Genomic DNA, 13,074 nt, shown 5'->3' on the forward strand with positions numbered 1-13,074 from the left:
CAGCAGAAGAGGACTTTCCCCCAGGAAAGGTGAATTTCATTGCAGGAGTAAAATCTAAAATAATGGATGGACAAGGAACGCTGAAGTGTGTATAAATACCCGATTATAGCAGGAGGATTCGCCAACCCAGAGAACAAGAAAATCTCATTGAAGAGGGCATTGCTGGGCCTTCAGGATGCCTGAATGGGAAGAGCCGGAGGAGAGGGGGCTTGTTAAATTAATAGTGCAGCATATTCAGGACAATGATCCAAGGAGTCAGGCACTCCAATATGAGCCCAGCACAGGCTGAGGGGGCCCCTCGCTGCTCAAGGTGGGCTCACAGGGAGCAGCAGGTCCCCTGGGGGGTTTGTCCCACAGTGGGAGGAGCTATGTCTGCCCTGACTTCAGGGATGTGACAGGGGACATGAATCCTCAAACAAGAACTGGGACCTGTGTGCTCCTCACAGCCCTGAATGTGCTCAGTGCCCACTACCAGCTCATTCTCAGGTTAGAGGAGGTCTTCACTGTGAATAACTCTGCCTCATGAATATGCAAATTAGATGAGGTGCACTAGATAGAATATGGGCATGTCTGTGCCCTGAGAGCATCACCCCAGCACCGCACCCTCCCTGGGAAGACCCTGAGAGCACCGCCCCTCACCATGGACTGGAGCTGGAGAGTCCTCTTCCTCCTGGCAGTGGATGCAGGTGAGGGGCTTCCTGTCCCTGGGATGACGAGGGGCAGGGCCAGTCAGGGGCATGTCATCCCCTCCCATGTCCTCCCACAGGGGTCCACTCCCAGGTCCAGCTGGTGCAGTCTGGTGCTGTGCCAAAGAAGCCAGGTGCATCCGTGAAGGTCCCCTGCAAGGCACCCAGAGACACCTTCACCAGCTACTGTATAAGCCAGGTGTGACAGGCCCCTAGACAAGAGCTTGAGTGGATACGATGGACTGGGAAGCATTCTACAGAGTATCATCCTGGTATACGGCCTGACATGCAAACCAGAGGAATGGGATCAACCGTGCAGAAATAAGTCCATACTTCCCTTGCCAGTTAATCTTGTCAAGGTTGCTGGCAACATGAAATGGGGTATCCCCTGCGAATGGCGGTGGGAAAACTAGATTTCCACGAGGAAACAGTGAAACTGTACCAACCTCACTACATACACAAAGACCACCTAAAGTGCTTTGAGGAGCTGAATGTAAGACGGCACATCCTGGGACCCCCACAGGGGAGCCTGAGAGCAGCTCTTCAGGACCCTGGATGTGTCACGTGGTCCTTCCTAGGACACCGAGAGCTGCAAAGAAAGAAGAGCTACTTGGCATTCGTCAAACCCAAGGACATTTGTCGTTAAAGGACATTAGGAGGAATGTGAAAAGACACGCAACAGAATGAAGTAAAAGATCTGCAAACCTGGCAAGAGTCCAGTGCCCAGAATATGCAAAGAGCACTTACTACCAAATCAAAGAATGGTAAGACACCCACATTTAAACAGGGGGGCAGCAAAGGACTTGAATGAATTTTGCTCCAAAGAAGATAGACAATGGCCAACACGCACATGAAAATATGCTCCACAGCATCAGATCTTAGGGAAAAAGAAACTGAAAACCCAGTATGTACCAGCAGGATGGATCCCCAAAGATGGACAGAAGTGAGTCCCTCATGGTGGCCAGGAGTCCTGCAGAAGCTGGGCACCCCTCATGAGCTGGACTCACTCACGTGCCCTGGCTGCCCCTCCCCTCAGGTGCCCCAAGAGAGCAGCTCCCCTGAGCCAGGTGCCTCACCCTCACCCTCAGGGGTCTCTCCTCCAGGCCTGGGTTTCAGGGAACAGAAAGGTTCTGTGCCCTGACTGGGCCAAGAAGGGACAGGGCCCCATATGTATTTGAGGGACACCATGTCCCACTCTCCCTGGGCATCTGCAGGGTCCCAGGTGCTGCAGGAAAAAACACACGGGCATGAACATCCTAATCTGTGCTCTGGAAGGTTCACTGTGGTTCTGATGGAGAGAGGAAGTCACTGTCCCCAGGCCTAGAGTTAGTGTGGGGTCACTGCCCATGTGCTAGACACAGGGAGGGGCAAGTCTGGAGTCAGCAAGAACACCACCTTCTGTGTGTGTGTGTGTGTGTGTGTGTGTGTGTGTGTGTGTGTGTGTGTGTGTGTGTGTGTGTGTGTCTGTAGGCATGCAGTGGGCTCGTGTATGAGGTCAGTATGTGCAGATCCATTCAGGTGGTACCTTGTGTAGAGCAGCCTCAAGGAGAATCTACGCCCCAGGGCCCTGAGGGTCTGGACTCACCCTGAGTGTGGACTGTCAGGGCCTCTGGTAGCTCCAGCAATGGGACCCCTAGGTGGCATGAAGTGCCCCTGGTCTCTGTGCAGAGCATGTGGGTTTAGAAAGACCCCCTCACTGTCTTAGGAGACCATGTCAGAAGCACGTGGTGCCCTGAACGAGCACCTGAAGGAGGACACAGCCACTTACACTGGACTAGAGGTGCTGAGGGAGATGGGCTGGTAGCCGAGACAGGACACACCCTGCAGGACAGGGGCTGGGCTTCAGGGGGCGCTGGCTCTTCGGGGCAGGCCTGCAGCCCTGGAGCAGGTGCAGGGAGTGAGAACTGCTTCCCTCCTGGGGCCTGGCCCTGACTTCCTACAGAATGTCACCCGATTTAAAGAAGCACACAGACAGCTGCTGTGAGCTACAATATCCTCTCCTATGAGAAGTGTTCACCCAACGTGATACAGTCGTGGAGAGCCAGGGGCCCAGCGGGCATTTCCAGGGCTTCTGAGTAGGAGGAGCTGGGGGACAGGGAGCGATTCACTCACTGGTGCAGCATTTTGGGGACCCTGAGATCCTAGGAGTAAGACTCTCAGATTCAAGATCCCCGCACAGGGCCAAAGGTTCTTTGTGCCACTCAGGGAGGGCTCACAGGGACCAGGACCTTCCATGGTGCTTGGCCCCAGTGGGAGGAGCTCTGTCTGCACTGAGCTCAGGGATGTGACCAGGAGACATATCTGCAAAGAAGAACTGGGCCTTGGGCTCCTCACTCCCATGAGGATGGTCCCTTTGTCCCTACCTGCTTGTTCTCAGGTAGGGCCCAGCCTCCCTATAAGGTACTCTGCCTCATGAATATGCAAACGAGCTGAGGTGCACCAGGTTAAATATGGGCATGTCTGTGCCCCAAGAACATCACCCCAGCACCGCACCCTCCCTACAGAGCCCCTGAGAGCAACCCCCTCACCATGGACTGGAGCTGGAGAGTCCTCTTCCTGGTGGCACTGGCTGCAGGTGAGGGGCTCCCCTGTCCCTGGGCTGAGGAGGGGACAGGGCCAGTCAGGGGCATGTCATCCCCTCCCATGTCCTCCCGCAGGTGTCCACTCCCAGGCCCAGCTGGTGCAGTCTGGGGCTGAGCTGAAGAAGCCGGGGACGTCCGTGAAGATCTCCTGCAAGGTGTCCGGATACACCTTCAACGACTACTATATGCACTGGGTGCAGCAGGCCCCTGGACAAGGGCTCGAGTGGATGGGACGGATCGACCCTAGCAGTGGTGGCACAAGCTATGCACAGAAGTTCCAGGACCGAGTCACCCTGACCAGGGACACGTCCACGAGTACACTCTTCATGGAGCTGAGGAGTCTGAGACCCGAGGACACGGCCGTGTATTACTGTGCGAGAGACACAGCGTGAGAACCCACATCCTGAGGGTGTCAGAAACCCTGAGGGACAGAGGGTGTGCTGGGCTGAGGAGGGACAGGGGACGATGACTTCCTGACTCCCTTGAACCAGATCAGGAAGGAGATAAAGAATAAAGATCTCACAGAACAACACTTACAAGAATTTTTTTTTAAATTTGAAAGCATCAATTGTTTCTTGCCACTTGAATCCATGGGAAGGCCAATGAATGATTCAGAGGAACTCAACCCTCTCCCAGAACTCTTGCTCTTTACCTCCAGTCAATTTCAGGTTTTACAGGAAATGAGGACAATGGCAAAGAAATTGACCTGCACGCAGGAAGTCAGATTTAAGAGACAGTTTCCCTGAATCCTAAAAGCCTCAGAATATTCCTGTTTCAACAAAAAGCAAATTCTTTGGTAAATATTGGGTCAGGTTATCCTCCACCATAGGCTGGAACCTATCATCACACTAAAATTACAGGTTCATGAACTGGGCTTCGTAACTGACACTTGTGTGGCTTTCTCCACCATTACCCAGGGGATTTGCCTCTCCCTGTCACCTCTGATGGCATTTGCACTCTTGGAGTCTCAGGGCACCATGCCCACTGCCAGGACCCCAGACCACCCACGTATCTGGCTAGGCCCCCTCAACACCCTTCAGGCCTTACTGGCCGCCAGCAGCTCACCAGTAAACCTTCCTGGTTGAGATTTGTAACGTGAATGTGATGCTGCTGGAAGCAGCGGTGAGAGGGCTGTTCCTGGGCCACTTCATTAGACCAAGTCCCTGTTTCCTCCTTTCCCTGCTGGAAGCTCACCCTGATCAAAGGCCCCTGAGAGGATGTGTCGCATCATCTCTGGGCGGCACGTGCAGACGGAGCTGGGTTACTGTGCCGGGCAGGGCCGTGCGCATCTCCTGGGACGGAAGAAGCCCTGCCCGTCAGCGGCTCATAGTCTCTCTCCAGAGATTCAGGGCAAGTCGTTGGCCCCACAGACGACTGTCTCCTGAATCAGGGAGTCTTGGGCGCTGCTGCCTCGCCCTGTAGCGCCCAGTCTTTCCAGGAATAAAGAAGGCAACTGTGACTCAGAAGGAACCGAATTGGACTGTCTGTCTCCGATGTAAGCGACGCAAGCCCTTTGTCATCCCTCAGCAGCCGGTGGGCCCGGCCAGCACGTCTCCCCCCTCAGTGCCCCCTGAGGCACCCTGGCGCCGTGTCAACCAGAAAGCAAAGCTCTCAGTTGCTTCACCAGCAAAGGGGGTCTAGGTGGGAACAGCAGGGACCGCACTTCAGGAGGAGCGGTGGCTCAGCCCCGGGCATGTGCAGGGAACACAGGACAGCATGGTCCTTCCTGGAGCAAGGGGGCCTTGGGGGACTGTTCTCAGCAGAAAGCCCACGGGGGGAAACTGGGAGTTCCAGGTGTCATGGCTGCTCATTGGCTGGGTCGTAACAGCCTCTCATTGGTTGGACTGTTGCCAGGGGAGGTGGAAACTCTTCCTCCTCCTACTTAGCGTTAAAGCAGCCAGAACAGTGTGAGTTGCCAGGTGTCCCTCCCTTCCGTCCTGTGGGCTGTGCAGTTGCACTTCCAGGAGGGCGGGTGTGAGAGGTCCCCCTGCAGGCCTCTGATGCCTTGTCAGTCAGGTTCCTCTTTATCAGTTTTCACACTGCCCCCCTTTCAATCAAGATCTTCCATCAAAAGCAACACTGATCCAGAGACAAGTTTTCTGTATTGAGTGACCATCAGTGATAAGGACATTTCGGGGCTGTCATGTCCTGTGTCAGAGGGTTGTTTCAAAGCCCTTGGAAACACTTCTGGCCACATTTGAGTCACAAAAAGGGTTGGGGTGGGGAGCTCTCAGGCTCTTCCCATCCGTAATGCATGTTCAGGCGATCATAGGTGGTGATCGCCTTAGTACTGAGTACATCACCTTGACAGAAGTTTAAGAGGTGACACCACACAGAGCTTAGAATAATCATAGAGTAAAGAAGCAATGTGCAATCCCAAATTGGCCCTTATGCTTTATTTTAGAGCAGAACAGATCTCCCATTCTGGCAAACGCAAAGGCAGCTATGCCTCCTGGAAGTCCCTGCTGAAATTGCCCACAAAAGCAGAATACGGGTCATTGTGAGAGCTCACTGAAGGAGATAACTGAGTGCATCTGAGTGAACAAAGGACAGGTGTGAACACGGAGCAACAGCTGACGAACATTTTGCAAGCAGTAGAAGCCAAAGACACTTCAACAGTAGTGTTATCTTGATCAGCACAGCCTGTAGGAATCCAAGGTCAGCTAACAGTGAAGCTAAAAGAAAGACTTTGGCTGTGCCTAGCTCACTAAGCCCTCGGAAAGAGCTCAAGGGATTGTACTGTGGCGCTTCCAAAAGGACGTAAGCAGAGATGGGGTTTCCCCATTTTTACAAAGGTTTCAGAAACTCATACAAGGGTGTTTCATTTCCATGAAGGAGAAAGAAGCAGGAAAGTTTTCCAGGCCGCATCCCTGTGATGTGGGAAAGCTGTGTTGTGAGGTGTCGCTTGCTCCCCTTCCGGGAAATCCTTACTTCCTGGTCGCCTGTGGAGCTCAGGTCAGGCAGGACTTGGTGCCTTTCGTAAGATGAGTCAGAAGAAGCAAGGAATGTATTCCTTGGAGCTTGGTGCCACCAGGGTTGGTTAGAAGCACTTAATAAGGGTGAGAGATCCAGTAAAGTGGAAGAGAATCATTCTGAGGTCTTTGCATTAGACCACATGTCCATTTTGTAAGGTTTGATGCTTACAGTTTCCATATCCTGGAGTGTGGGGTGAGAAGCTTGCTCTACCAAAGTGTTGCTCTTTTCAATAGAAGAAATTAAGCCTTTACGGTATTTCCAGCATATGCTCTTATCAGCTGTGAGTCAGACGAGGCAGAGGCCACATGCAATTGTGCGGCCCAAGACTGACTCAAAGGCTGAAAGCATGCACGTCCCAAAGGGGGTGGATCTGAGACTTAGGACCAATGGCTATTCTTTTGCTCAGGGTAGTTGGGGGATCTACAAGTTTTGCCATTTGCATCTTAAGAGTGCCATTACTGCCCACAAGTAGGTCAGAGGATTGAGGATGGTAAGCACAGTGGAAGTGGTGAAATGGGCCCAAATGTGCTTACATGTCAAAGGAACTGGGCAGGAACTTCGGTTCACTGATAGGTGGTTATTCCAGAGGGGTCCCCCAGGCAGGGGTCACCACTTACAACTGAATTTAGCCCCTTAAAAGGCATTGGCCTGTGTACAAGGGGTGACCTCATGTCAGTGAGGAAACATACAACTCATTTACTAACATATATTTATATCCACGAGGTGGAGTAGCTGCATGAAGCCAATTTGCCAAACCTCAAAAACTTCATTGGGCAATTGTAAATGCCCAGAGGCAGCATGTCAGGGCAACAATTGAGGCACTTTCTGTAGCCTGATTCACATTTCCCAACAGTACAGCTCATGAACACTGTCATTTTGTCAGCAGACCCAAGGTTTGATGCATGCACAGGGGTAAGCGGAAGCTTCGAATTTCTGGTAGGGTGGGATTGTTATTCAGACCAAAACAGAGTTCTCTCCTTTTGCCCAACCAACAATTATGAAATTTCTAATGTCAGTTTTCCTTTCCTGGGGCCAATTGTAGGGTGTCCCTGGTCAGTTTTTCCAAATTATCGCTTGTGAGAACATCCCTTGGAGCAAGAGAGAAGTGTGGCCGTTTGCTCCCTGGGCGGCACTGTTTTTCATATAAATATCACCAAGGTGGCTTCCTTTGTCCTTCAGGGATGACGTCTAAAATGCCCAGGTGACATAACTCCCAGAGCCACTGGTGGAAGTATGACATCTAATATATTTGAGATAAAAGATGAGGAGAACGCTGGAATAGAAATCCTCTCTGTGGTTTACTGAGTTGTATTACTAGGGAAATTGCAGGCCTGAGAGCAGCTGGAGAATGTCCTGCCCAGACCCTGAGACCATCCTGGTGCTCAGGTCCCACTGACCAACAGGTGGGAATTCTTACAGCTGTGTCCTTCCTGGGTCCTTGGGAACGTATGCTTGGCTGAAGGCTGATTGTTATAAAACCTTCAAGCTTTTCCTATTGCTGCTGTAGTCTCTCAGGTCAGCCCTCCATTCCCTCTGCGTGGGTTAGAAGAGTTTCCTGTACATGCCATGGAGAGTCTAAGGTGATCTTCTGGTGTTAATTACTTGTGAAGGGACTCATCTGGATCCAAGTAGTTCCAAAATCACACATCCTAAGAATCAAACCTGAGCTTGAGAATTAAGCTGACCGGGCAGAGGAAAGACCTCTACTCTGAAAACTGTAAGTCACTGATGGAAGGAATTGAAAAGGACACAAATAAATAGAAATCCTTTCCCTGCTCATGGATAGGAAGTTTAATATTGTGAAATGTCCATCCTGCACAAAGCAGTTTACAGACTCAATGCCATCCCTTTCAAAATACAAGTGACATTTTTCAGTGAACTAGAGACACTAACCCTGAAGTCATAAGGAGTGAAAAATTACCCCATATGTCCAGAGCGAATTTGATAATGAACAATGCTTTGGGTATTATGCTCCCTGACTTCAGGCTATGCTACAAAACTACAGTGATTCAACCAGTATGGTCCTGGCTAAGACCACCACACAGATCAGTGGAACAGAATAGAAAGCTTGGATATAAACCTATGCATATATGGTCAATCAATATATAACAATGAGCAGTAAATATACAATGGGAAAGAGAGTCTCCTAAACAAATAGTGCTGGGAACACTGGACAGCTACATGGAAGAGAATGAAATTATATCACTGAATTACATCAAACACAAAGTAAACTCCCAGTGGATTAAAGACCTAAATGTAAGGAAGGAAACAATAAGTCTCTGAGAAGAATTTATAGGAAATAATTCCATGAACTTCACCATGAGGAATTTCTTTATGGATTTGTCTCCCCAGGCACAGTAACTAAGCAAACAGAAATAAGTGGGACGACATCAAACAGAAAAGCTTCTGCACAGCCGAGGAAACTCTCCCCAAAACATAAACGCAGCCTACCATGTGGGAGAATATATTTTCAAATGATATATTCAAAAGGGGCTAATATCCAAAATTTATAATGAACTCATAAAATTCAATGCCAAAACAAAAAACCAAATAATCCAATTAAAAACTGGTCCAAGGACCTGAACAGATATTTTTCCAACAAAAACACACAGATGCCAACAGAAACATGAGAAGATGCCCATCACCAAATAATAGGGAAATGCTGCCCATAACCACAGGGAGGTATGACCTCAAACACCAGACAGGAGGACCTCTGTCCCAGTGACAAGAAATATCAAATATAGGCAAGGGTGCAGAGAAAAGGGAAATTTCCTGCACTGTTGGTGGGAATGTAAATTGGTGCAGCAACCATGCAAGGCTGTATGGAGGATCCTATAGAAAGTACAATTAGGACAGCTAAAAATATGAATGGAAACAACTGAAGGACTGGGAAGGTTTACTACCTCAAGGAAGGAGCATTTCAGGGAAACAGTCATCCCAGGAGTAAGACACTAAGACTTCAGGTCCCAGCACAGTGTCAGGGCGTCTGTGCCACTCAAGGTGGGCTCACAAGGAGCTGCTCTGCCTGCCATGAGTTCAAGGATGTGACAGGGGACACACATCCACAAACAAGGACTGGGACATGTTCACTCCTCATCCCCCTGTGCACCGTCCCTGTCATCTACCTGCTCCTTCCAAAGTTGGGCCACGACTTAACTATGAAGTGTTTTTCCTCATGAATATTCAAATGAGATGTGTTACACCAGGTTAATTATGGGCATGTCTGTGCCATGAGAGCTTCACCCCACAACTGCACCCGCACTGTGGAGCTACTAAGGGCAACACCCCTCACCATGGACCTGAATGGGAGAATCTTCTTCCTGGTGGCAGTGGCTACAGGTGAGGGGCTCCCCGTCCCGGGGCTGAGGAGGGGACAGGGCCAGTCAGGCGCACATCATCCCCTCCCACCCCAGGTCCAGCTGGTACAGTCTGGGGCTGAGCTGAAGAAGCCAGGGGCATCCAGGAAGGCCTCCTGCAAGGCATCCGGATGCACCTGCACTGGCCCTGCATGAGCTGGGGGCAGCAGGCCCACGGACAGGGGTTTGAGGGGATGGGATTGATCTTCCTCAGAAATGGAAGCACCAATACACACAGAAATTCCAGGATAGAGTCACCATGACCAGGGACACGTCCAGGAGCACAGCCCACATGGAGCCGAGCAGTCTGAGACCTGAGGACACAGCCGTGTATCACTGTGTGAAAGACACAGTGTGAGAACCCACATCCTGATGTCTGAAACCCTTGGAAATGCTTCCTGACCAGCTGGGAATCCTGGGTTGGTAGCAGGTCCTGGGCTGTAGGGCTTTCCTTGTCACAGTCTCCGAGTCCCTCTCAGCTGAGAAGAAGGCATGCTTAGAGCAGCATGACCCCCTGACACTCAGCACTGAGTCTGACCTCCCAGCTATCAGGCCAACGACACACCATGACCTTCCCACAGGGCCATCCTGCTGATATGTGAGAATCCAGGCATTGGCAGTGGTGCCAGGTCAAGCTGAGGCCATGTCAGCAGCTCCCTCTTCTGATTTCTCATCTGTGGTGGGTTCCAGGGGAGGCGCATCTCCATGGGCCACAGTCCTGCATGTGTCCCTGGCCCTGAGGCAGTACAGGGGGTCATCGCATAGCTGGGAGCTGGGTGGGGAGATTCCTGATGTGAGATGCTCTCCTGGCACCTACTCATTTCATATAACTGCCAAGGGAAATTATTCCACACAGGGCATAAAACAAAATATATTTACCTCTAACCCTCTGTGGTCAGATGGCTGCATTCAGATTTATGATGCTGCAAACACTGCCCTGGCTTGTGTCCACCCCCTGGGACACCCGGGGGACTGTGTTATTTCTCTTCAGCTCCTAGACCTGAGTCCTGGCACCTGTGGGCTCACGGCTCCTTCCTCCACCTCACAGCTGAGGCCTATCTTGTGTCACCGGGCACCTTACCCACTCTGGCTGTGACACAGTCTCCCTGTGTCTTCCCCTGGTGAGAGCTGTTTGGTCACAGAAGGAGCCACCCCAATACTCCATGGTAATATTTTAATCTCAGTTTCTAAGTTAATTAAACACAATACAATGCCTCTTGTCATTAAGTTAATGTTCACTGGCTCACAGCCTATTCAAACCCCTTCAGTCTATCCTCATGTTCCCAAATTTTCTCAAAATCCAACATGCCAAATACACTCATCACATCCCAACATCCTGCAAAGGGCCAGCCTACAAAAGCATAAATTCATGTCCAAACTATTATAAATATCATAATCTGTCTCATCCTCTAAGGTCTGCCTCAGTTTCACCTTCAGTAATGCTGACATGAATGGGGTTCACCAGGCACCAGGGAAGGGGCTACATTAGGCCACCTGCATTAGTAAATGAGGTGCACATGCCAGCCTGGCTCTAGGAAGGGGCGCGTCACCATCTCCAGAGACAGCACCAAGAACATGATGTGTCTGCAGTCAATGCCTCGGAGTTGGGGAAATGGAAGTTTCCAACCAGAATTTCGGCCTGGCAGTGATATTAATGTGCATATAGAGCATGTTTGCCTGTCAGTGTCCTGTTTACTGCTGCAGAGCCCCAGTCTTTCACAGGACTGACTGTCTGTCCAGGGCAAGGGGTGCAGAGGAAATGGCCATTCCCCCCTCCCCTTCATTCCTGGTACGTAATTGGTCAGGCACCTGCCAGTCACCAGGGACCTGCCCACTGGGTTGCCCCAAGAGGAAGGAGCTGCGGAGAGGGGAGCCCACTGCAGCGGGAGAAGGTGAGGGTTGGGGAGCACGGAGGGGTGAGCGGGGCTTAGGGCACGGGAGAGAGACTGAGACGTGAGAAATAAAAATCCTTTCCCAACCTCTCACTCTTGTTTACTTCGCTCTCATCACATTCATAGAGAACTTGACCAAACTGGGCAATCCGCTTCCTCCCAGAGCCGCCCCTGGCCAGGCATTACTGTGCAGGACACAGCGCGGTAGGGTGGTCATGTGATCCTAGCCACCAACCTGCCTTCAAGGAGGCAGGACAGGCCGGGTACAGGCGGCTTAGGACACCAGGGGGCGCCCAGGAGCCGCAGAGCAGGATCCGTCCTTGCAGCTGATGCAGGTGGAGTTCATGGCTGGATAACCGTCAGCACGGGGCTTCCTCTCCGTCTATTCTTCTGCACAAAGAACCCCTCTGTGGTCATGATTGTTCACTTCCCACATCAGTCTCTGAGTCAGCAGGGGTCACTGTAGTAGGAGGAAACATTCTCACCTGCACAAACGCAGTCTGCTCATGGCCCTGACAACCAATTAATTACCAAATCTTATATCAGGCATCTTACCGCATCAGAGAGGCCAGCTGGCCTGCACAGTGCATCCCAGAGATGCTCGGGGACCTGCTGTCCACCAGCAGCTCAGGAAGTGCCTGGTGGGCACCACACTGCAGATGCCTCATGAACCCAAAGACAAAGGAGAAACCCTGGCGGGGTCCACATGGTCTTGGCCCCACGCAGGCCAAGCTGGGCCCACATTGACCAGAGTGGGCACTGTGCAGGGCAGGACAACCACAGGAGCTTCACGGGTATGCCAAGTCTGATTGAGAAACATGGAGTGTGACAGGAAAGGAGACTTCCCCAGAGGGTTACTGTGGGTCAGTTGGAAGGGTGAGGGTCCTGCTCCCAGGAGGGCTTCTGTGGATTCCGTGTCACACAGGCATCCAGGGAGGGGAGCCGTGCTTTCCTTCATATTTCCACGTGTGGGCAGGGGGAGGGGGATGAGCCTTGAGGTATCAGCAGTCAGATATCAAAACAGAGCCTCAAGATGTATTAAACTGAAAAGTATAAAATATAGGGGGAGATAAGAGGTCATTATGGGTAGGCAATAACCTGGGTCTGCTGAATGTAAAAGAGAGTTCATAAGAAAGCAAGGAATTATAATAACAAAATAATGCACATAATGGAATTAGCAAGGGGTGTGACCCAGTCTCAGGAGGAAGCTGTCTATTACTCATGGTCATGAGCTTGTCCTCAAGGTCCTGCATAAGCCATGTTCATTCAAAAGTCAGAGTTTTCTAATAGCCCAGCTTGAGGGGATGTGTGGCAGTAGACTTTTAGGTGTTGAAAATTTAAATTGATGCTTTAGTTTCACCCCAATGAGCTGAAGTTTGTTTCACCCCAAATTTTCACATCTTGAATCCTAATGCCCATAGTGATGGGTTAGGTGATGGGGTGTTTAGTAAGCACTGAGGTCAGGAGGCAGAGCCCCATGAGTGGGGTCCGGGCCCTCGTGAAACAGCACTGAGGAGGCTCCATGTCCCCTTCTTCCACGTGAGGTCACAGGAGGTACAGCCCCCCAGGAAGGAGGTTCTCC

At 51.2% G+C, this 13,074-nt stretch overlaps 1 gene segment (V, D, J or C); it reads left to right on the forward strand.

The window, feature by feature from the left end:
* The first annotated feature begins 3,134 nt into the window (after positions 1–3,134).
* Positions 3,135–3,689, forward strand: LOC140850671 (immunoglobulin heavy variable 1-46-like). The segment is given in 2 exon segments: positions 3,135–3,261; positions 3,344–3,689. Coding segments are annotated over 2 exon segments (363 nt in total).
* The last annotated feature ends 9,385 nt before the right edge of the window (positions 3,690–13,074 follow it).

This window comes from Manis javanica, chromosome 8, assembly GCF_040802235.1.
Source record: "Manis javanica isolate MJ-LG chromosome 8, MJ_LKY, whole genome shotgun sequence".
Lineage (NCBI taxonomy): Eukaryota > Metazoa > Chordata > Mammalia > Pholidota > Manidae > Manis > Manis javanica.